This window comes from Megascapheus bottae, chromosome 7 (assembly GCF_031878675.1).
Source record: "Megascapheus bottae isolate mThoBot1 chromosome 7, mThoBot2.hap1, whole genome shotgun sequence".
In the NCBI taxonomy this organism is placed as follows: domain Eukaryota; kingdom Metazoa; phylum Chordata; class Mammalia; order Rodentia; family Geomyidae; genus Megascapheus; species Megascapheus bottae.
Window position 1 is genome coordinate 67,721,008 of NC_143515.1, and position 23,983 is coordinate 67,744,990.

The following is a 23,983-nucleotide window of genomic DNA, read 5'->3' on the forward strand; positions in this document are numbered from 1 at the left end:
TGCTGCTTGTATTAGTTGCTTTCCTGTCAAATGGAATGAGAGTTGGAACACTGTACCAGTAGATCAGAAAGGGTGGATTTGGTTGAACTTGCCTGAGCATGGTGGATCATCCTTCCTTTTGTCTCTTATGTCTGTCTCTGAGTGGTGGTGGTAGATGCCTTGACTCTGGAAGAATCGGGGCAGGACTTGAGAGCAGGGCCCTGTGCTTACACATGGGTTTCTTCAGTCCCCATATTACCTGTACCTGGATGCTGTTTACTCTTTGACTTTTTTTTGGAGGGGGGGCCGGTTGTGGGGCTTGAACTCTGGGCCTGGGCGCTGTCCCTGAGCTCAAGGCTACCACCCTATCCCTTCAGCCACAGTGCCACTCCTGGTGGTTAATTGGAGATGAGTCTCATGGACTTTAGTGCCCAGGCTGACTTTGAACTGCAATCCTCAGATCTCAGCCCCTGAGTAGCTAGGCTTATAGGCATGAGCCACCGCACCCAGCAAGACCCATTGACTTCTGATAGGACACCCTCCCAGGCTCCTTTTGCCATTTGAGCTGCTGCTCTGGCACCCCCTTTGACAGAGCTTGCATGAGGCTGAGTTTTGGCCTCGGCAGGGGGCTCTCTGATGCTTACGGCATGTACGCGGTTTTGCAGACATTTGCATCTCATGCGGGAGCCTCAACGTCACTCTGGAGCACCCTCTATTCATTGGTGGAATGTGCCAGAACTGCAAGGTAGGGATGCCTACCCCTTCTCATCTATTGGGCCCAGAGGCACCAGCATCTGGTGTGACTCCAGGAGCCCTTAGGCTTCCAGGTTTGGCCTTGTTCTTGTTAATGCCCTGAAAGGCCCCGGTGTGGGCAAGGGTGGGTTGACGGTAACAGGCGGATCTCCACACTTTCAAGACAAGCTGCTGGATGGAACAAGGCGGTGAGCGGCTCCCTCGTCGGCCTTGGTCAATGTCGTTTGGTTCATCCCCTTCAGGCCTGGATTGTGGCCTGGCTCCGGGTGGCTGAGTCCTATCTGTGGGTCAAGTCAAGTTTCTAAAAGTTCAGGCTCTCAGGCCCGCCGTGCCCTGGTGCCTGGTGACGGTGCATACTCTCCCTAGAACTGCTTCCTGGAATGCGCGTACCAGTACGATGACGACGGCTATCAGTCCTACTGCACCATCTGCTGTGGGGGGCGAGAGGTGCTCATGTGTGGGAACAACAACTGCTGCAGGTGCGGAGGCAGGGGGAGGGCATCGGCAGACCCTTCCCTGTGCTCGGTGCCTTGCCCACCATTCCAGCTAGCCCACCCATCTCCCTACATGGTGACTGAGAGACCCCCCTGCTCATGGGGCTTCCTTACAGGTGCTTTTGTGTGGAGTGCGTGGATCTCTTGGTGGGGCCGGGGGCTGCCCAAGCTGCAATTAAGGAAGACCCCTGGAACTGCTACATGTGTGGGCACAAGGGCACCTACGGGCTTCTGCGGCGCCGGGATGACTGGCCTTCTCGGCTCCAGATGTTCTTTGCCAATAACCACGACCAGGAATTTGTGAGTGCTGGGCCATGCGTGGGCGGGGGTCCAGCTGTCAGTGGCTGGAGGCCCAGCGTGGCTCTCTTACCTGACTGTGCTTACGGCTTAGGACCCTCCGAAGGTTTACCCACCTGTCCCGGCTGAGAAGAGGAAGCCTATCCGAGTTCTGTCTCTCTTTGATGGAATTGCTACAGGTGAGTGGCACAGGTCCCAGGAGGCACTGGCCTCTTCGTGTTTACACGGGATAAGAAACAGACGGACGGCATCTCTGTATGTCTGTGTGTCTATGGACATGGAGTTTGATCAAAATGAAAAAGCAAAACAAGTGTTAAGCTAGCCTGTGTCTGGTGTGTGTGTGTGTGTGTGTGTGTGTGTGTGTGTGTGTACCTTCCTTAGAGAAGGAGATTCTGCATAACCTTCAAAGGACAGACATGGTGACCAAAATATACACAGTTCTGCTATGTCTTGATTATGAACAAGACAGTCTAAAACTATGAACCTATTAACATTTGAGACTGTTTTGTTTTGCCAGTCTTGGGGCTTCAACTGAGGGCCTTAGCACTGTCCTTGGGCTATGTATGTGGTACCGAGGAATCGAATCTGCAACCTGGGTCTTCATGCATGCCAAGCGTGCACTCATCACTAGGCTAAACTCCTGGCCCCAAGACTGTGTTGTGTATGTGTGTGGGGGGGTAGTTGTATAATCAAATATACAGATTTAAAAAAAACTGTAGTAAATGTTTATAACCTATTTTTGTCATTTATTATGTGACTGCTTTTTCATGCCAACCAATATAGAGCTATGTTAGATTATTGTTTTTTTCACTATTGTTGGCAGTCCTGTAGAGGCATCCTTACAAATACATCTTTATTGCCACATGATGGTCATGTTCTTAGGAATAACTCAGGAGATGCTGGGTCATTGTGTACGCATGATTTTTTTTTCTTTTTCCAGATCACTCTGCCACAATTTTTTGGTGCTAGTCCTGAGATAGGAACTTGGGACCTAGACACTGTCCCTGAGCTTCCTTTACTCAAGGACTAGCAGTGCCACAGCTAGCCCTTGAGCCACAGCTTCACTTCCAGCTTTTAGCAGGTAGTTTATTGGAGATAAGAATCTTATGGACTTCCCTGTCCAGATTGGCTTTGAACTAGGATCTTTAGATCTCAGCCTCCTCAGTAGCTAGGATTACAGATGTGAAGTACCAGTATCTGGCCAGAGTTCTGATGTGTATATGGCCACCCCTCTGACAAGTCAGGTTGAGAGACTGTTTTAGGGACAGAATTTCTCTCCTTAACCTGTATTTTCATGTAACAAGTGGGAGGTACAGGTAGTCTAAGCCTGGGAACCTTGGCCACAGCACAAGGTAGGGGTGGCATCTCAGCCAGATATTTGCCTTCTGTTCTCAGCCCGGGCCCTATAAAGCTGGATATGCATGTGCATGATTTCTCAGGTTAGACCCTTCAAGGCCTTCTGAAATCTTGTCATGACATATAACCTCCTTGGTGGGAGACTTTGAGCAGTAGAGATGATGCCACACTCACCCTCTTGTCATTGTTTCTTTGCCTCAGTCTGCAGTCTTGATTGGGGAAAAGGGGTGTCTAGTCAGCTCAGGAGAAGTACAAGACATTATCTTAATGATATTTGCAATCTAAGAGTCTCTGAATTAGGAAAATAAACTGCTATAGTAATCATCCTGATTCCTAGAGGCTAGTGGAGTTGAATTTTTAGGGAGAGCACCTGGAGGATGAAGAAAGATCAAGACGTAGACATACAATTTGCGTGTGTGTGTGTGTGTGTGTGTGTGTGTGTGTGTGTGTGTGCATAGACCTGCACAGGTGCATTTGTGTTTGTGTGTTCATGTGCATGGGTACTTCTACCACTTGATCTCTACTTCTGGGCCTTTTTTTTTTTCTGGGTAATTCTAAGTCTCTCACACTTTCCTTTTTGTGCTGGCTTTGAACATAGTACTTCTGGGATTACAGGTGTGAACCAGTTGGCTCTTAGCTATGGAAATTAAGGCCTCCCTTACCCTTCAAGTTAATATCACTTCTCTGAATCTTCAAACTATCTGCTGTCTGGCCAGTCTTCTCTGGCACTGGCATCATCTTCCAGGTGGGGCAAACTAGGCATGAAACAGACCCACCATCTCCTGCTTGTTCACGTTGTAATGTGAAAGGGTTCTGGGAAAGCTTCACTGTCAGGGAAGGGCATGGACCTGCACTTGATCCTTTCATGTGCCCATTGGCCAGGGGCTCCCTTGCCTAAGGTGCGAGGACAGCAGCCCCCAGTGACAGCCCTCTCCCCTTGGCTGGCACAGGGCTCCTGGTGCTGAAGGACCTGGGCATCCAGGTGGACCGGTACATTGCCTCGGAGGTGTGTGAGGACTCCATCACGGTGGGCATGGTGCGGCACCAGGGGAAGATCATGTACGTCGGGGACGTCCGCAGCGTCACGCAGAAGCATGTACGTTGGTGCCAAGATGCAGCCTGCCTCTCCTCCCCAGAGGCAGCCTCATCTTTTCTCCCCTTTTTATCTGGTCTTCTGTTTTCTTTTTGACTTACTAGGGTGGTGGGTAGATTCACAAGGGGGAATTAGGGTACCAGGGATGCAGCTCGGCAGCAGAGCTCTTGCCTCGCATGCATGCATGTGGCCTGGAGCTGGAGCCTTAGGAGGAAGAAATTAGGAGCTTGCCGTGCCTGCCCCATCCTTGTGGTGGAGGGCTTTGGGTGGGGAGAGAGGATCCGATCTTCCCCACACTTGCTGTAGTTCTTCCAGCCTCCACTTGGGGGAAGAAGGCTCTCATAGGACTTGCTTAAAGGTCCTCTGCCCTACTAGCATTCTGGGGTTTACCTCTGTCATCCTGGGGGGTCTTCACATGGCCTCACGTGCGCAGAGCATGGTACTTTTCCATCTCGGTGGAAGGTTGCTTTGGGCTTAGCATCCTGGGTTCCCAACCTCTTAGGTTTGGGAATGGTCCAGATGGGTGTGTTTTTGTTTGCTGTCCAAAAGCTGAGCCCAGAAAGCTTCTGTGGCTCTCAGGTCATTTGTCTTCCCCTCTGCCTCTGTTTCTGGACAGCAGACCCATCATGTTACCTTTGTCCTCCCAGATCCAGGAGTGGGGCCCGTTTGATCTGGTGATTGGAGGCAGTCCCTGCAATGATCTCTCCATTGTCAACCCAGCCCGCAAGGGACTTTATGGTAGGTGCTATTCTCAGCCTCTCCTCTAAGCTGGTGCTTCTGCACTGAGGTTTGCTCCTTGGCCATTTCTGCCCTGGGCCAGCTCCTCCAGTGACCCTATCTCCCCTTGTCCTCCCCACGCCCGAGCCACACCACTGTCTGGACACAGACAGTCTAAGCTGATGGCTTTCTCTTCCGACCTCTCAGAGGGCACTGGCCGGCTCTTCTTTGAGTTCTACCGCCTCCTGCATGATGCGCGGCCCAAGGAGGGAGATGATCGCCCCTTCTTCTGGCTCTTTGAGAATGTGGTGGCCATGGGCGTTAGTGACAAGAGGGACATCTCGCGATTTCTAGAGGTATAGCCAGCAACCTTGGTTTGGCCAGCTCACTAATGGCTTCTACCTTGGACTGCTACTTCATCCCTGTCTCGCTGCATTGTGGAGCTGGGGACTGGTGCCATGCGCTTTGCAAGGAAGCTCTGGGCTTCCCAAGCTGAAGGGAGGAAGCAGGGGTAGAGGCCCACTCAGAACACGTGCTCTTGCTCTTTCTTAAGAGGTTGCTGTGGAAGTGGGCCTCTGGGGGGTGAGGGCAGACTTCTGGGGTTGAGAATTCTGTGCTCTTTCCCTGGGGGAACCTTTGAGGTATCATTGGGTTGTTTTTTTTTGTTTTGTTTTTGTTTTTTTTTTTTGTCCTGTTCTCACTCACTGGCACCATAATGGATGCTTTTGTCAGACTTTATTTCCTACAATATAAGCTCTAGTTCACTTCCTACAATGTAAGCACTAGTTCATAATAACTCCCACCAGGGAAGCTTGAGCACTTACTCCCAAGTCTTAGGGTCAGTGACACCTCAAGTGGGTATTGTGACTTGAAGTGGGAGCTGGCATCTATTTGGACAGGACATACACAATGGACACATACCCTGCTCCCTGGAACTTGCTTTCTCAATCAGCCATGTATGACTGTTCACATGAACAGGACCGCAACCACTGCAGTGAACAGTTTAGGATAGGGGATAGTTTGTCATTGCAGAACATTCAGTTGGACTAGTAGTCTAGAATGTCCCAGTTTTTTGGCTATCTCAGTAAGTGGCCTCCCCAAGGGAGAAGAGGCTCTTGTCACTGTAAGGTTGTCGGCCAGCACAGTTGCGGGGCTGTTAAATATTCCTCCTGTTTTACAGTCCAACCCTGTGATGATTGATGCCAAAGAAGTGTCAGCTGCACATAGGGCCCGCTACTTCTGGGGTAACCTGCCCGGTATGAACAGGTTGGTAAGAGCTTCTAGATTCGGGATCTGTGGGTATTGGTGTGTTGGCGATGTGGGTATGTCAGCAGAAGGGACAGCTTAAGGTGAGGCTGCAGAGTGGCCTTCCTGCTGGCCTCTGCTGAAAGCTTGCTGTTGTAAAACAAAGAGGAATGAGTGCAAGAAAATGCTTGCCTTAACCAGGCACTGTGGCTCACGCCTATAATTCTAGCTACTCAGGAGGATGAGATCTAGATGTAAAGCCTGCACAAGCAGTCTCCAATTAACCAACAAAATACTGGATTAGCCAGGTGAGGTGACTCACTCCTGTAATCCTAGTTACTCAGGAGGCTGAGATTTTAAGATCAAGGTTCAAAGCCAGCCCGGGCACAAAAGAACCTGAAATTCTTATCTCCAGTTAACCTCTAGAAAATGGGAAGTGGGGCTTGGCTCCAGGGTAGGGCAGTAGCCTTGAGCTGAAGAACTCGGGGACAGTGCCCAGGCCCAGCTCAAGCTCCATGACCCACAAAAAAAAGGAAGAAAATGCTTGCCTTCAGTAACCAATGGTAGTCTCACTAGGACCTTGAGAACTGCATTCTTTACACAGAAGGAGAGTACTGTGTGCTGCACGGTTTTAGTTGCTACACTGATGTCTAGAGCCAGCTGGCCATTAGGTTCTGCAAAAAGCTGTGGAGGATGGAGAGCCATTCAAATGTAAGGTTTCAGATTGTTTCTCACTCAGTGTTGACTGTTCATTCAAATCACATGAATATAAGTTTTAATATCCAAGAATGAGTAAAATGTGATAACTAGTTTTAATGATTTCATGGGAAAACCTTTGAAGAAGTTACAGCAAGCTGGGCACCAGGGGTTCATACCTGTAATCTTAGCTACTCAGGAGTCTGAGATCTGAGGATCAAGATTTGAAGCTAGCTGGGGCAGGAAAATCCATGAGACTTTTTTGGCCAATCCTAGATGCTGTCCTTGAGCCTATTTGTACTCAAGGGTAGCACTCTACTGCTTGAGCCACACCACCACATCTGGCCCTACATGGCTTTGAACTGTGATTCCCTGAATCTCAGCTACCTGAGTAGTTAGGATTTTCAGGCGCATACTGACACTTGGTTCCATGAGACATTTTTTTGTGCGTCATGGAGCTTGAACTGGGCCTGGGCACTGTCCTGATCTCTTCAGCTCAAGGCTATAACCCTACCCTAGAGCCAAGCCCCACTTCTCGTTTTCTAGGAGTTAATTGGAGATAAGAGGCTCAGGTCCTTCTGTGCCTGGGCTGGCTTTGAACCATGATCCTCAGATCTCAGCCTCCTGAGTAGCTAGGATTACAGATGTGAGCCACAATGGCGGCTCCCTTGGGACTCTTCTCTCTCCAAAAAGCCAGAAGTGATCCAGCATGCTTGTACTCAGGGCTGACAACCAAGGATTTTGGCTCAAAGTCAGCCTAGCAGGAAAGTCCATGAGACTGATATCCAATTAACCACTAGGAAAAGCAAAGTGCTAACCTTGAGCAAAAGAGCTCAGGGACAGTACCCAGACCCAGAGTTCAAGCACCATAACTACCCCCGTCCCCACCAACAAAATCCCAGAAGTGGAGCTGTGTCTTTAGTAGAGTGCTAACATTGAGCCAAAGAAGTTCCAAGTCAGGACCCAGGCCCTGGGTTCAAGCCCCACCCAGCCACATCACAAAAAGAAAAACAGTTTGCAGCAGTCATAGCAGACCACCTGATCTCAAGATTCATGATGAGGGGCTATAGTTCGAAGAATGTTTAAATCATAGGTTTTAAATCCCTTAGTACATTTGTAAATGGCTTAGTGGTAGAGTGCCAAACATGTGTGAAGACCTGGGTTCAATTCCTTGGTACCACATAAACAAAAAAAAAAGGCAGTGGTGCTGTGGCTCAAGAGGTAGAGCATTAGCTTTGAGCACAGAGAGGCTCAAGGACAAAGCCTGAGTTTAAGCCCCAGAACACTGTGTCCCTGTGTGCCATTTACCTCAGGCTGTAGCTCCTTCCCAGGCTCTTCTGCCAAACTGCTGTCTTTTGCAAGTCTGGTTAATAGGAAGGAGTCCTGCCCAGTGAATCTCATCCAGTGAATTACCATGTGATGATAACCTCAAATCCAGACACAGAATATTCCACTATCCCCAAAACTTGTTCTCATGTTGAGACACTTAAAAGTCAGCATATGTAAGAATGAGACAGAGGGCCGGGAGTATGGCCTAGTGGTTAAAGTGCTTGCCTAGCATGCATGAAGACCGGGGTTCGATTCCTCGGTACCACATACATAGAAAAAAGCCGGAAGTGGTGCTGAGGCTCAAGTGGTAGAGCTCTAGCCTTGAGAAAGTCCAAGGACAGTGCTCAGGCCCTGAGCTCAAGCCCAGAACTGGCAAAAAAAAAAAAAAAAAAAAAAAAAAGAATGAGACAGAATAATTGCTTTTATTTCCTCCATTCTGAGTAGTTATTACCTGCCAATTGGTCATTGAGGCTATTAAGTTTGCCTGTGAAGGATGAGGGCGTGTCTGTGAATGGTCATGGTGTGCATTGATTTGAAGAGGGCTGTGATGTATGTGTGTGATTGAGTTTGAAGAGGGCTGTGATGATTGTGTATGATTCTTGAGTGGCTGCCTAGGGTCAGCCTTGCTGGGGACTTACCACTATCTAGGTGCGTTATGGACCATTTTCCTTTCTTCTACCTCCTAGGCCATTGGCATCCACTGTGAATGATAAGCTGGAGCTGCAGGAGTGTCTGGAACATGGCAGAATAGCCAAGGTCAGCCCTGACACTGGGGGGGGGGGGCAGAGGGGCAGAGGGCAGGGCAAGGCTTTGTCCTGTTGGACCCCTCCAGATGGCAAAGGGTCATCTAGTCTGTCAGGCAGGGGATGATCCAGGGTCACTGGCCTTTAACCCTTCAGCCTAGGAAGTGAGCTCTTAAGGATTCTGAGGCTAATTGTAGCCTGTGTAATGTGCCTTCTTTTTCTTCTTTTGGCTGTGACCTATTGTAAGAGCTTTTAGAGCAGAGAACAATCTCCAGACACCCAGGTTTATCTCTGTAGAAATGTCATGAGTACTAGGGTCTTAGCATCTGTACATCTTTGGGCCTCTGTGTCATTCAGTGCCTTTTGCCTTGCAAGTTACCACACCTCTGAAAGAGCCAGCTCTTTGCAAGATTTTCAAATGGTGGTTGGAGCTGCTGCCTCTAGTCTGACTAGTAAGATTAGACTAAGAATGGCCAAGGTGGTGGCCAGGTAGAAATAGAAGCAGGCTGTAGGCGTGGCGGCTCATGTCTTGGCAGTGATTAGAGTCGTGGACATGTGCTCATTCCTTTTTTTGATCTTCAACATCTAGTTCAGCAAAGTGAGGACCATCACTACTCGGTCTAACTCCATAAAGCAGGGCAAGGACCAGCATTTCCCTGTCTTCATGAATGAGAAAGAGGACATCCTGTGGTGCACTGAAATGGAGAGGTCGGTACTGTGAACTGCACTCCACCGGGATATACTAGTGTGCTTGAGGGAGGGCCGTCTACTATGCTGTTATCCAGGTTTCATTGCGTGAATGGGTTTGACCAAGTGTCTATCTTCAACATGCCAGGCCCAGGAGGAGATAGGACGCCTGGCCATCCAAGCCCCTATGCATTTTGTGTGTGTGTGTGTGTGTGCGTGCACGCGCGCACGCACGTGTGTGCGGGTTATGCGACTTGAACTGCCTGGGCACTGTCCCTGAGCTCTTCAGCTCAAGGCTACCACCCTGCCCTTGAGCCAAGTCCCACCTCCCATTTTCTAGAGGTTAATTGGAGATAAGAGTCTCATGTCCAGGGCCGGGAGTTTGGCCTAGTGGTTAAAGTACTTGCCTAGCATGCATGAAGACCCGGGTTCGATTCCTCGGTACCACATACACAGAAAAAAGCCGGAAGTGGTGCTGAGGCTCAAGTAGTAGAGCTCTAGCCTTGAGAAAGTCCAAGGACAGTGCTCAGGCCCTGAACTCAAGCCCAGGACTGGCAAAAAAAAAAAAAAAAAAAAAAAAAAGTCTCATGTCCTTTTGTGCCTGGGCTGGCTTTGATCGTCAGCCTGCTGAGTAGCTAGGAATCCAGGCCTGAGCCACTGCGCCTGGCTTGCCTCTGCATTTTTATGTCTGGTCCCAAAACAAGGGTTCTGGATTTGCAGAAGACCTTCTAGGAAGGCTGAAGCTCCTGGGGCTTTTTCACTCATACCATAGGCCTTCCTTTTGTAAAGCTGTGTGGGACAGGGAAGGCCTCACAGCCCCTGCAGTGGATGAGATGGCCTGAATTCTCAGAGCTCTTCCTCTGGGTATGTCTAGAATTTAGCCAGAGGCCTATAGGAAACCCTGGAACTGCTGGGGGATGCTTGTAGGGGCGCACACCTGGTCCAGAAGGTGTTTTGAAAACGTTCTGTGTGCAGACTTATGTTTGTTTCTGGTTAACTGGAAATCTGGAGGAGAGATTGCTTTGACTACGTATAGAAACTAGCACCATGTCAGCACATATCCAGCTGTGTGTCTTGAGGTCAAGCTGGAGTGGGCTGGTGGCTGGGTACGCAGCAAGTGTAGAGCACACAGTGCTTCCCAGCTGCTGCCCACTGGCCTGCCCCTGGTGGCTGGCATACGGCCTCCAGGCAGCCTGGCCTCCGCCAAGTCCCTGTTCACCCGGCCCTCTGCCTTCTTACCTACAGGGTGTTTGGCTTCCCAGTTCACTACACCGATGTCTCCAACATGAGCCGCTTGGCGAGGCAGAGACTGCTGGGCCGGTCGTGGAGTGTGCCAGTCATCCGCCACCTCTTCGCTCCACTGAAGGAATATTTTGCTTGTGTGTAAGGGACATGGGGGCAAAATGAGGTAGTGACACAAAGTTAAACAAACAAACAAAAACATAAAACACCAAGAACGTGAGGATGGAGAGAAGTATCAGCACCCAGAAGAGAAAAAGGAACTTAAACAAAAACCACAAGAGGTGGAAATACCAGAGGGTTTTGCGTTGCGAAAAGGGTTGGACATCATCTCTTGATTTTTTTCAATGTTAATCTTCAGTCCTATTTAAAAAGCAACACCAAGTCCCCTCCCCTCCCCTCCTCCCCACCTTCCTTTTTTTTTTTTTTTTTGGGTCAACCCTTTTGTTCTCTACTCTTTTCAGAGGGGCTTTCTGTTTGTTTGGGTTTTTGTTTCTTGCTGTGACTGAAATAAGAGGGTTTATTGCAGCAAAAATCAATAACAAAGAAATAGTAACTACTTTGCAGAGGAAAGGCAGGAGAAAGGAAGAAAAGGAAATTCTATAGAAATCTATATATTGGGTATTTTTTGTTTTGTTTTTACTATATATCTTTTTGTTGTCTCTAGCCTGATCAGATAGGAGCACAAGTGGGGACAGAAAATAGAGACCCGTGGGCGGGCGCCGCTTTCCCTCCCGCCCTGCAGTCTCTCCAGCACCATTCCTGGTCGTGCAAAACAACCCAAATAGCAGCAGGGGATGAGGACACCACACAAGACACTTTTCTACAGTATTTCAGGTGCCTACCACACAGGAAACCTTGAAGAAAACCAGTTTCTAGAAGCCGCTGTTACCTCTTGTTTACAGTTTATATATATATGATAGATATGAGATATATATATAAAAGGTACTGTTAACTACTGTACAACCTGACTTCATAATGGTGCTTTAAAAACAGCGAGATGAGTAAAAACATCAGCTTCCACCTGGCCTTATGTGCAAAGGGTTAACCACAGATGGGGAAAGGGGTTCAAGCTCAGAGAGGGCTTCTTGTCTGCTGGGGTTTCTTTCCCCCTCTTGGTTTCTAACCAACTGAAGGAGGAGAATTGGGGAGCAGTGTTGTGCTGCTTTTCCCTGCCAAAAAAGGGGGGAGGTCAGCTGAGATGGTGGGGACCTGGGAGCTGAGCGTAGAGTTCATCGAGACTCATGCAATAACCATTCTAGAAGACTCCCTGGACAAAGTGGCAGGCTGAGGAGTCTTCATCCCGATTTCTCAGATTAGCCAAGTCCACGCTCCTTGTGGTGGGATGGGAAGTCATCCAGTGTGGACAGTGAGGCAAAACCCCACCTGGAGCGAATAAAAAAACATACAAAACGTACTGGTGCTTTCCTGTCTAAGTCGCCTTTTGTGTGTTCTTTTATGACGCCCCCACCATCCTCCTGTGCACACGGCGGCCCCGGCCCCGGAATGTGATGTTTTTGGTCATCTCCAAAGGCTGCAGTTTTATACTGGGAGGCTGACGACACCTTTTATTATAATTATTCTTATGGTTCTGGTTATAATTATGTTTGTTTTGAGATTTTTTTTTTTTTTCCAGAAAACAAAAACCCAACACCCTTCCCTTTAGGTTTCAAACCAAGGTGCGGGGAGCAGGTGCTTCTAAGCATGGTGGCTCTGGTGCCCTGGCCCCCACCCCTCGGGCCAGGTGGGCCACTGGGCAGCATGGTGACAAGCTGGGCGGCCAAGGAGTCCTTGAGGCCTGCCCTCCGGGCTGGTCACTCTTCTCTTCTACTTCCCCTCCTCGTGAGTCCGGTGTGTCAGGGCCGGAGGGAGGCCCGGGCAGCCTCTCTCCTCGTGTGTGTGGTTGGAGTGGTGTGTGTTTCTTTTCTAGTGTTTGGTCTGATGATAGCTGTGCTCTTACCTCGAGTTAGCAGCCCCTGGGGCCCACGTGCTCGCACTTTGTTCTACTTCCTGCCACGGCAGGCAGCCTGGCGTTAGTGGTGGGAAGGGGCTCCGGGGTGAGGGCCCAGCGGGCAGAGCTTGCCTGGGTGGATGGGGTGTAGATATGTGGCATATAGAGATATATATTTTATAATGGGAGGGGGGGCAGCACCTCCTGGGCCTGGCAGAACTGGGAGGTGCGCCTTCAAGCACATGGTCCTGAGACCCCGTCCCTAGGAAGATGGGGCGGATGGTGATAGACGCTATATAAATACATAGATAGGGTCATATCTAAGAAATATTATGTAGTGGGGAGGGGGGCAGGCTCACTGCTGAGCCGGAGTCCCTGCCACAGACAGGCCCCACACCAGTCAGTCAGTCTCACACACAGAATCCATTTCAATTTGGACTCACACGCCAGGGGCCACCCAGCGCTTCCGGGAGGCCCGCCAAGCCGCCCTGAGGTTGCTGGTAGACCTGACTCCAGAAGTGGCTATGTGCTGAAGGCAGGGAGAGGAGGAGGTGCTTCCTCTGTCTAGCAGGTCTTGTTCTGTCCCTTTGCCCCTGGTGATGTCAAAGACTCTTCTGTTAGTTACCTGTGATACTGACCTGCAGCTCCAACTCCAGGCACCGGAGTGAGTCAGCCTCACTCCCCCTACCTATTCTCCACCCAAATCAAATTGACGTCCACTGTCTGTCTTGTAGGGCTTCCACTAGAAAAAGGAAAACAAAAGTTGAAAATGGGACTGTGAATCTCACCTTTGAGTAAGGCAAAATCCTGTGAGTGACTATACAGACAAGGCTTTGGACTCGTTGCTCATCGCTCAGGAGTAGACTCGCAGCTGGGGCCTGCCCTCGGTGGGGCATGAAGCAGAAGGATGAGATTCCCAGATGCTCTGTGCCACTTCCCTGACAGGGCAGGTGGGGACGGACCCCGTGGATCTAGAGTGGCTAGGAGTGGGGGACACTCGCGCCTCCTGCACTGAGGTCCCTGTGCTCAACGTGTTTGCCCATCCCCTCCTCTCTCCAGCAGGGCTCCATTCTGGCCTGGAGTCCACCAGCACCATTCTGGAGGGCTGGGGGAGGGGGGCTGCCCGAGGCAGTCCAAGGTGCTCCCTCCCCCACCGGCCACTGCCAAGGTCTTCCCAGCACCCGTGCCAGGACAGCCTTCGTGGGCTTCCTCTTCAGCGCTGAGGGCCTGCCCAGCCTTGACCACTGCGGATGTGAAGGCTTAGCCTTTCCCGATGGCCCCCGCTCCAGCCAAGCTGGGCCTGGTGCTCCCCATGGAGGACTGGCGTGGGGAATCAGTGCTGGGATGTGGTATGCCCAAGTAATTGGGGTGGTTGGGGCAGCTTGCTGTGAAGCGCGAGCTGTGCACAGAGGTTTTCCTCTGGCACCTTTTTTTTTTTTTTTTTAGCACCACTTTAGTGACCTGACAAGGCCCCAGAATGGACCACAGGCCAAGGGTCGGGAGCCCCCTGGGCTTTCTTCCAGCCCAGCCTGGGCTTGGTTTCCCAGGAGAACTTAGTAGCGAATAGGGGATTTTTGCCAAGCTGAAATGCCCTTCTTCCTCTTCCACCCCTGTGAGAGACTTGGACAACAGGCGTTAGGGGCCCCCGCGGGAGCCTGGGCCCATCTGCCAGAGGTGTGTGTGCTTGCTGTGGAGGAGGCCGAGGGCAGAGAAACCCAGAGGGCTTGGGGAAGTTCCAGGGATTGTCCACTGCAGACCTTCCTTCCCAAACAGCAGGCTCCTTTCCCCCATGGAAACCCGGGTGCTGGGGACAGAGGGTGATCGCTTCCCCCCTGGAGGAGCCACGTAGAGCATGGTGCCAAAGAGATCGTGGCTCCTGCCTGGGGGGCAGCAGCGGGGTGCTAGTGCCAGGGTCTTGAGCCTTGGCCTCCTGCCTGAGGACCCGGCAGGACCTCACGCAGGCTGGTGCTAACCCTGTCCCAAGGGGCCGACAGGAAGCCGGGGAGTCAGCGGGAGAAGGTTAGGGGGTTCTTGGCGTTGGCAGCCTGTTGTCTTCTCAGGCCTCCAGGGCCTCCTTGCGGTGGACAAGTTAGAAAGCAGACTCCCCCGATATGTGCCCGATTGGCCGCTGGAAATGGTGCGGGTGTGGACTGGACAGGTGGAAGAGCAGGAGGAAAGGTTGAGAGGGCAAGTCTGATGAAGGGCGGGGCCGCTCCTGTGCTGGGCCAGGCTCTGAGGGAATCCCTGCCATCTCCAGCCATGAATCCGCAGTGGACACAGGGAAGAAATGCTTGTGTGAATCGGAGAGAGATCCTTGCAGGACACTTGTGATGGCGGTTTTGATTTGGATTACCTGAGCATGTGGAAGTGGTTGAGCTTGGTGCAGAGTTGCTGTGGCACTAGTGTTCTTTGAGATTGTCACTATGGGATCCATGAGCTAGCCCTGAAGGCAGCTTGCTTGCTTCAGCCTGGGGAACAGCAGAGCTGAAGTTCCAGCCAGGCCTAGGTCTTGATCCTGGAGCTGAATCTATCCAAGTTGTCATCTCTCATTTCTGGTCTGCTGTTTCCAGTCCTTGTGCCACCATGCTGGCCCCTGTGGCCTGGAGCCACCTCCACCAATGCAAAGGGTGACTGTGAAGAAAGATTGGTGCTAGGTGCCCTTCTAGCCACTCCTTGCCCACTTAGCTAGAAGGAGTAGAGACTACCTTGGCCCCCCCCCCCCCCCCCCCCGCTGTGGCCAGAGGGTCAGGGAGGAAAGCCGTGGTTCTCATTGTTGTCTCACATTCTGGTAAAGGAAGGCTGGGGTCTTCGGACCTCATGCTTGTGGACTTCTCAGATCTGTCTCTGTAGGCAGTGGAGTTTTGGCTCACAGGTTGATAGCAAAGAGCTTTCCATTCTTTTTCTAACTTCTCCCAGAGGACTTTGGATCCCCACAATCCCAGTGTGTGGAAAGCTCTGGGATCTGCTCCACTTGAGGGCACAGAGGGTGGCTCCCCAAACCCCAGCAGAGCAGCCTCCAGTCTGAGCCTGAGGACATGAGCAGAGAGCAGCCTAAACCGCAGTGCAGTCCTTTTCACGTCCCAGTCCGATTCGGCTCACAGCCCTAGAATTCAACAGACAACAACAATAACAACAGAAAATGCTGAAATTCTTTAGAATATGCAGAGGGAGGAGGTGACTCAACAAGGTGCTAAAACATTTTATTAAAAATATATATTGTTAAATTAAGTCTGCTGTCTGGACAATGACTGTTTGTTTTGTTTTCTTGTAGTGGAGTTTAAAAGAGACTATTATTTTACTCTGATATATTATTATTAAAAAGGCATTTTAACTTTGTACTTGAAAACTAAGTGAGCGATTTCACGTGTTTTAGCTGAGGCATTGAAGTAGCGGGTGCTTACTTATTTGTGGGAAATCATGTATTCATACTGAAGAATAAACTCTGTAGCTGATTTGGTAATAACTTTTACTGTTACAGACGATTTCGCTTTGACCCCGGTGGCAGAGCACGTTTATTCCACATTCCACGCAGATAAATGCAGGACCTTCCAGACTCTTCCCTTCCAACCCTGTTTCTTTTCTCTTGTTTATCTTTTCCCTTATTTTTTGTTTTTGTTTTTGATTGTTTTTTTTCCTGGTTCCAGCTTCCTTCACCACTGTATTTTTTTAGGGTTTTGCTTCTCTATTTATTGACAATAATAATGTACATTTCACAGTCTGGTTCTGGGACAGCCAGGAGGGGCTCCAGGGGCCCGCATGGCCCCGCCCTGCTGCCTGGCGTTCTATTGTATCTCTGTGTCCGTGATGCTCGTGACATAGCTGTTTATGAAATAATTAAAGAGGTCAATGCGTACAGCAGATGTAGAAAGTCTGTCAGTTCCGCTTTCACCACATTTTTTTTTGTGCCCAGAAGAATATAATAAAGCTCCTTTCTAATGTACTTGTGCTGGAGAACACTTGAATAAATGGACTGTTTTTGTGCAAAAAGAAAAAATGGAAAAATCACCGTAATAATGTCCTTTTGTCCTGCGCCTCCTTTTCTGTGACACGACTGCTCACAGCCCCGCTCCCAAGAGTTGACACCTGAAGGGAGAGGAGCCGCATGGGGGACAGGCAGGGTTTGGCCCTTGGCTTTCAAGACTGTGCAGGGCAGAGCTTGACCTGAGCTCTCAGATTAGTGACACCAGGTGGCTGGAAAGCCATACTGGTCCCAGAGGGAGTAACAGGTGCTTTGATGGCAGGTCAAGGAGACAGGGTGTGGGTCAGGTGTTGGAGGACTCAATCAGGTGCCCAGGTTTGCTGACACCTACATCTAGAGAAGTGGGCCTAGACAGTCTGACTTGGAGAGGGACCCTGCAAGGAACAGTTCTTGAAGAAGTCACACTGGTGAATGTTCTGGACAGAGTGGGATGACAGGGAAGGAGGCCAGTTTCAGCTCTGGATTAGGCCAGCTGGTCCTTTTATGGCCCTCACAGCGCAAGGGATGCCACATGAGGACAATCCTAGCCAGGGCAAAAGACTTCACAGCTATTGGGGGCCAGGGCAGTGCACGACCTTCCTGGCGGCCTGGCCCACCTCAGTTGTGTTTTGCAAGTGGCCAGTGCCTTCTGCCCTGTAGAGCTTCCCCATGCTGGGCTCCGCCATGTTTAAGGTTACCAGCCCTCACCTGGCTAAAGTGACAATAGAAATACATAAAAGAGCCGGGACAATTTCAGCGCCCTTCAGTCTCAGGACCTGTGGTGCTCTGCCGAGGCCTCATCTCTTGGGAAAGGGCTTCTCCAGGACTTCCATCCCTCAGCCTGTGGGGTTAGGACAGGATAACCACGGAGCAATGCTGGTGACAGAGCTCATATGGGGAAATAGAAAAAGAGGAAAACTCATCTAGACTCATGGGCATTTTCATGGCACTTTTTCTTTCCTTTTTTTCCCCTTTCTTTTTTATCCTATAGTTGTTAAGTGTATATTTTACTTTAACCCTACTGTTTTCTCGGTATTTTTCAGTGTTGATGTAGAAGCTTTTTTTTTTTTTCTACCAATGACTGCATGGCATTTTCTTGTTAAATGTTTGTTAATATACATATATATTTTACTTTTAGCTACAAATAGAGCTTCAATAAACACCTTTATGTCTTGGCTTTCCCCAATATTTTGTAAAAATAAATGAATAAATAAATTAAACTTTTTCTTGCCCTTTAAAGTAGATTTCCAGAAATGAGACGACTTCTGTCTCATTTCTAAGAGCAAAAATAGATGGACAATTTGGTTGGTTTCTGACATGTGCCTGATTTCCAAGAGGTGGGAAGGCAGTGTGATTCTGCTCTGAGATTATCCAGAAAGAAACAAGCCTGGCAACTGGGTGCTGGTGGCTCATGCCTATAATCCTAGCTATTCAGGAGGCTGAGATCTGAGGATCTCATTTCAAAGCCAGCCTGGGTATGGAAGTCCGAGAGACTTTCTCTCCAATTAACTACCAGAAAGCCAGAAGTACTGCTGTGGCTCAAGGGGGAGGGCAGTAGCCCTGCGCTGAAGAGCTCAGGGACAGTGCCCAGACCCAGAGTTCAAGCCCTATGACCAACTAAAACAAGAAGAAAAGGAGGAGGACAGAAAGAAATAAGCCTGAGCCTTCGTTTGATCAATTGAGGGGGAAAAGAGTGGTGATCTAGCTTGATTTTTGATATAGCAGAACCCTTGAGACTGAATAACTTAGAAAGTAGTTTCATTAATTCATGGTTCTAGAACCTAGAAGACCAAGATGACAGTGGCTCATTTGAAGAGGGCCTTGTGCTGTTATAAAAGTGGCCATAGCAGGAGGGGCTGCTCACTCCACAACAAGAACCCACTCCAAGCAGAAAAGCATGACTATGACCCACCTTGATGGTGGGGACTGCACACTCCAGGGATTCAGCAGTTAACTGGTAAGTCTGGGGAGGAGCAGAGGAGGGAAAGCATCAAAGGATTTCCAAGAGTGGGCAGGAGGGAGGCCAAGTTCACGTGAATCAGTGCAGAAGCACTTAGTAGGGGCACTGTGGAATTCTGGGAAGATATGGGTTATTGGAAGAGGGATTATATGAGGATCAGAAAGTGTACATTGCAGCCCCGCACTTGTAATCCTAGCTACTTAGGAGGCTGAGCTCTGAGAATCATGGTTCAAAGCCAGCCTTGGTAGGAAAGTCTGTGAGACTCTCCAGAAGTGGCACAGGGGCTCAAAGTGGTAGAGTGCTAGCTTTGAGCAAAAGAGTTCAGGGACAGCACCTAGGCCCTGAGTTCAAGCCTCACGACTGACCCAGAAAAAAGTGCACATTCAGGCAGGCAGCCACTTAAGGGGGCTTGGCCCCCAGCGTCATTCCCAAAGCTGCCTTTCTCCTTGGCAGCAGTGCTGGAAGGATGCAGGTCTTGTGCTGCCTGTCCCTTCTTGGTGAGACCCTAAGGGCTGGGGCAGCTGGCATGGGAGTGAAGTGGAAACCTGGGGGGGAGGGGGCTGTGGAAGGCTTCTGAGGGAGGGAACAGAACAGCCATTTTTTTTTTTTTTTTTTTTTTTTTTTGCCAGCCCTGGGCTTGAGCTCAGGGCCTGAGCACTGTCCTTGGACTTTCTCAAGGCTAGAGCTCTACCACTTGAGCCTCAGCACCACTTCCAGCTTTTTTGTATGTATGTGGTACCAAGGAATCGAACCCGGGTCTTTGTGCATGCTAGGCAAGCACTTTAACTACTAGGCCAAACTCCCAGCCCAGAACAGCCATTTTTTATACCCCCTGCCCCTCAGAGTTGCCACTCTTACCACTTGAAAGAAAGAATTCATCAAGCATCTCTGTGATTCACACCTGCAATTCTAGCTACTTAGGGGCTGAGATCTAAAGATCACAATTTGAAGCCAGCCCAAGCAGGACAGTTCTTCAGTCTCTTATCTGAGGTTAATTAGCAAAAAGCCAGAAGGGGAGCCATGGCTCAAGTTGTAGAGTATGAGTCTTGACTGAAAGGAGTTGAAGCCCTAGAATACACACACACACACACACACACACACACAGAAAAATTCCAAATCAGGGTCATGACCATCTTTTTTCTGTGTCTACATCTTCCTATTTTCACTGGTTTCTGTGCCTGTCTAGGTCCCTATTTCCCTTTTTTTTTTTTTTTTGGCCAATCCTGGGCTTGAGCTCAGGGCCTGACCACTGTCCTTGGGTTCTTTTCCTCAAGGCTAACTTTCTACCACTTGAGCCTCAGCACCATTTCTGGCTTTTTCTATATATGTGGTACCGAGGAATTGAACCTGGGTCTTTGTGCATGCTAGGCAAGCACTCTACCACTAGGCCAAACTCCTGGCCCTCTTCCCTCTCTTTTAAAGGACTCTATCGTAAGCCAGGTGCCGGCGGCTCACACCTATAACGCATGCTACTCAGGAGGCTGAGATCTGAGAATCATGGTTTGAAGCCAGCCCAGGCAGGAAAGTCTGTGAGATTCTTAGACTTCTCAGAAAAAGCTAGAAGTGGTGCTGTGGCTCAAGTGGTAGAATGCTAGCCTTGAGCACAAAGAGGCTCAGAGACAGTGCCCAGGCCCTGAATTCAAGCCCAGAGGGTGGGGGTGGGGGACAAAAACAAAAACAAACAAACAAAACTATCATGCTATCTCAGGGCCTACTGCATTTGCCTCATCTTAACTCCATTAGATATACAGAGACTTTCTTTCCAGGCAGAGTCAAATTCGCAAATTCATAGGACCAGGCTTCCTAGGCCTGTGTGTGCCTGCCCAGTGACCTCCTGTACCCTGACCTGGATGTCCCCTGGTGAGAAATCTTTAGTCAGATTCTCCAGGCCACAGAGGGAGGCGCAGCAGACACGGTCTCACAGTTCCTTTCCTGTCAGACTGCCTTTCCTGCCAGTTCTTCCTCAGCACTCATATTTTTTTTTTTTTAGCTTGATAATCTGGTTCTAGAGACCAGCCTGGAGTAGCTGGCAATGAGAGGAAGGCCTCTCATTCTGTCTTGTCCCTCATTCAAATTGTCCTTTTTGGTGCAGCCAGGTTTTTGTTTTGTTTGTTGGTCATGGGGCTTGAACTCAGGAACGGGGCACTGTCTCTGAGCTCTTTCCTGTGTGAGCCACAGGCCTTCTTCCTGTTTCTGATCCCTCCTCTTAAGTGATTGCAACATTGGAGAGAATATTTACAAGCAAAGCGCTCTATTTCTATATGTGCCTGTGTGTTCTTTAAAAAACAATTCTGAGCCGGGTGCGGTGGCTCATGCCTGTAATCCCGGCTACTCAGGGAAGGATCTGCCTCTTCCCTCTAGGCCCAATCTTTTTATGTATCTAAAGATGGAATATGAAGGATTGAGTCCTGCCTTATTCCCCAGGGTCAAGCAAAGCCCCGGGTGCTTGTCCGCAGGCAACCTTGGTCCTCTGGGGACAATGGCCCCCACACCCAAGGTGGAGCGTTCCACTGTGGGCCTGGCCAAAGACACCACCCTGGGCCCCAGGAGACCAGACCCATTTTTGTTTTTATTTTTTGCTTCCTAATTAAACCCTATGTAAGCTTACCCCAAATCCAGTCCCTAGCACAACCTCCACGCCCACCAGAAGGTCTGTGCCCTCGACGTTCTCGCCTGCTGAGGATCCAGCCTGGCCTATTTCTTTGCCATTCACCTCCATTTCCCCTACTCTCAGGAGGCTGAGATCTTGTGCTCACGGGTTGAAGCCAGCCTAGGCATTAAAAATCCATGAGACTTTTTTTTTTTTTTTGCCAGTCCTGGGGCTTGAACTGAGGGCCTGGGCAATCAATGCCCCTGGACACTTTTTGCTCAAGGCTAGCATACTGCCACTTGAGCCACAGTGCTGCTCCTGGCCTTTTCTGTGTATGTGGTTCCAGGTAATCGAACCCAGGGCTTTGTGAATGCTAGGTGAGCACTCTACCTGTAGGCCACGCTCCCGGCTCTCCATAAGACTCTTATCTCCAATTAACCACCAGAAAACCAAAAGTGGCACTGTGGCTCAGGAGGTAGGGCAGTAGACTTGAGCTGAAGAGCTCAGGGACAGTGCCCAGGCCCAGAGTTTAAGTCCCATGACAGACCAAAAAAAAAAATTCTGATGGCTAGGTGTGGTGGCATGTGCTTGTCACTCCAGTTACTGGGAACAGCTCAGCTGCAGGAGGATCTAAGCTGTAGGAACATCTGGCCAAATTATTTGAAACCTCACCAAAAATAAATAAATAAATAAATAAAAATCATGGGGACTAGGGTATATCACTAGTGTTACAGTGTTTGCTTAGCCAGAGCAGGACCCTGAGTTCAAGCCCCAGCCCCCCCAGACCTCACACACACACATACAAGCTGGGGGGAAAAAATCAGCGAGTTGGGCTGATGGTCTCACTGCTGATATCCAGGCTGAGATTTGGGGCTAGACTTCCCAGGATGTCATCACTGCATGCTAAGTAGAGGTAAAAATATTCTGTATTAATTTATAACTGCAGGTGAACTTATAATGACCTAAATAAAATTTGCAATTAAAAGGAAAAGCAATTAAGAAGAGTTGTGATTCTGAGCTTATGCCATGTCGTTGAAAGCTATTTTCCACAAAGATGATTTGACAGACATTGCCGCTTGACTCTAATGCGACACTCAGTGGCTACACAGCCTGGCCCCTGTGGTGTGTAGTGGTTTGCCTAACCATTCCCGCTCCAGAGTGATTTAGTCTTGAGCTGCTGACACTAACGGTGGGGAAACATGATTAGGCACATAGTACTTAACATTTTTTCCTTTCTTATTTAATTTTAAATTTTTGTACTGGTACTAGGGTTTAAAACTCATGGCCTCATGTTCTTCCTTAGCCTTTTTTTTTTTTTTTTTCAGTCCTGGGGCTTGAACTCAGGGCCTAGGCACTGTCCTTGGACACTTTTTGTTCCAGGTTAGTGCTCTGCCACTTCAGCCACAGCACCACTTCCGGCTTTTTCTGAGTATGTGGTACCAAGGAATTGAACCCAGGGCTTCGTGCATGCTAGGCGAGCACTCTGCTACTAGGCCATGTTCCCAGCCCAACTTCCAGCTTTTCTGTGAGTAACTGGAGATAAACAATATCATGAACTCTCCTGTCTGGGCTGGCTTCCGACTGAGATAAGATCTCAGTCTCCTGAGTAGCTGGAATTATAAATGCTAGGGTTATAAGCCACCATGCCCAGCTCCCCTTTAGCTTTTTTTTTTTTTTTTTACTCAAGGCTGGCACTCTACCACTTGAGCCATATCTCCATTTCCAGATTTGTGCTGCTTAATTGGAGATAGAGTCTCTTGGATTTGTCTGTCCAGACTGACTTTGAACCATGATCCTCACATCTGAACTTCTTGAGTAGCTAGGGTTACAAGTGTGAAACACAAGTTCCTGCATCTTGTGAAGTCTTTCACTAGGATAAATTGTCGGGAAGTGGGAACACTGGCATGAAATTTGAACCTTTCTGTGCTTCTGTATTTTCCACTATTCATCTCAGGAAAGCTGTCTTTATGATGGCCTTCTTAGTGTACAAATTGGCTTCTCCCCAAGTGATCCAACGTTCACTTCAGTATCTTTCAGTATTCAGATGAGTAGGCAAGATAAAAGACACCACCTGTTTCTTTCTCCCCTCTGTGTGTTGCATCTGGGACTTAAGTAGCAGAATGACAGAATGACAAAGGCAGCCGGAGGAGCTGTCCTGGCTATCACTCTTCCAGGGCCTCCGGGAGCACAGTTCTTCAAGCGTGCTATCCTGACATCCTCCAGGCAGGCAGAGCAACTGGGACGATGAGGGATGAGCAGCCAGGATGCTGCAGAAGCTATCAGGTTCTAAGAGGGGAGTGGGGAGACAGGCCTGACTTCTCATTAGTGATCCCCCCACCCCCTGCCTCAACCACCAGGAGGCACAGCCAGGCAAGCCCTGGGGCCTCAGGTCTCCAGAGCTGCTTGGGGCCTCTTGTCTAGATTCCAGGATGGGCGTTGTGTGCACCAGGACACAGGGACACTGACTCTGTGATCCATCCCTACTCCCCTCTCCTCCCTCTTCCCTCTTCCTCCCCCTCCATGAACATTTGCTAAGCACCCCAGGCTGATCCAAGCACTCAGGGTGCACGGAGGCCACAGCCCTTCCTTGTGGAGCTTAGAGTCCAGCAGAGAAGACAGACACCCACGCAGATGGACCCTGCAGCCTGTGTGAGTGACAGCTCGGGGAGGAAGTGCCACAGCACATGGGGGCAGCAGGCCTCTCCTCTGGGGAGAGGGGGCTCTGAGGTGACCCTTGTCACCTGTGACTGGAACTCCAGCCTGGAGCCTCATCACGTCCCCCAGATTATTTCACATGGCTGCTTCTCCGCCAGCCCAGCAGAGACCTCAGTCCCTCGGAGATGCTGGCTAGGCCCTGCTTGCTTCTGTCCAGCCCTCCAGTTCCCCTTTCTTTGGG

The 23,983-nt window shown here is 49.8% G+C and overlaps 1 protein-coding gene across 4 annotated transcripts in view; it reads left to right on the plus strand.

The window, feature by feature from the left end:
- The window catches only part of Dnmt3a (DNA methyltransferase 3 alpha), a 98,079-nt gene extending 87,025 nt beyond the window's left edge, over nucleotides 1-11,054 (plus strand). For all 4 annotated transcript variants that reach the window (XM_090337343.1, XM_090337344.1, XM_090337345.1 and 1 more), the window contains 11 exons: nucleotides 645-724; nucleotides 1,099-1,211; nucleotides 1,343-1,526; nucleotides 1,618-1,702; nucleotides 3,830-3,975; nucleotides 4,620-4,710; nucleotides 4,897-5,045; nucleotides 5,870-5,955; nucleotides 8,646-8,715; nucleotides 9,292-9,410; nucleotides 10,635-11,054. In XM_090337343.1, the coding sequence (XP_090193469.1) occupies nucleotides 645-724; nucleotides 1,099-1,211; nucleotides 1,343-1,526; nucleotides 1,618-1,702; nucleotides 3,830-3,975; nucleotides 4,620-4,710; nucleotides 4,897-5,045; nucleotides 5,870-5,955; nucleotides 8,646-8,715; nucleotides 9,292-9,410; nucleotides 10,635-10,776 (1,265 nt within the window). In that variant the 3' untranslated portion in view covers nucleotides 10,777-11,054. The remainder of the gene's footprint in view (nucleotides 1-644; nucleotides 725-1,098; nucleotides 1,212-1,342; nucleotides 1,527-1,617; nucleotides 1,703-3,829; nucleotides 3,976-4,619; nucleotides 4,711-4,896; nucleotides 5,046-5,869; nucleotides 5,956-8,645; nucleotides 8,716-9,291; nucleotides 9,411-10,634) is intronic.
- The last annotated feature ends 12,929 nt before the right edge of the window (nucleotides 11,055-23,983 follow it).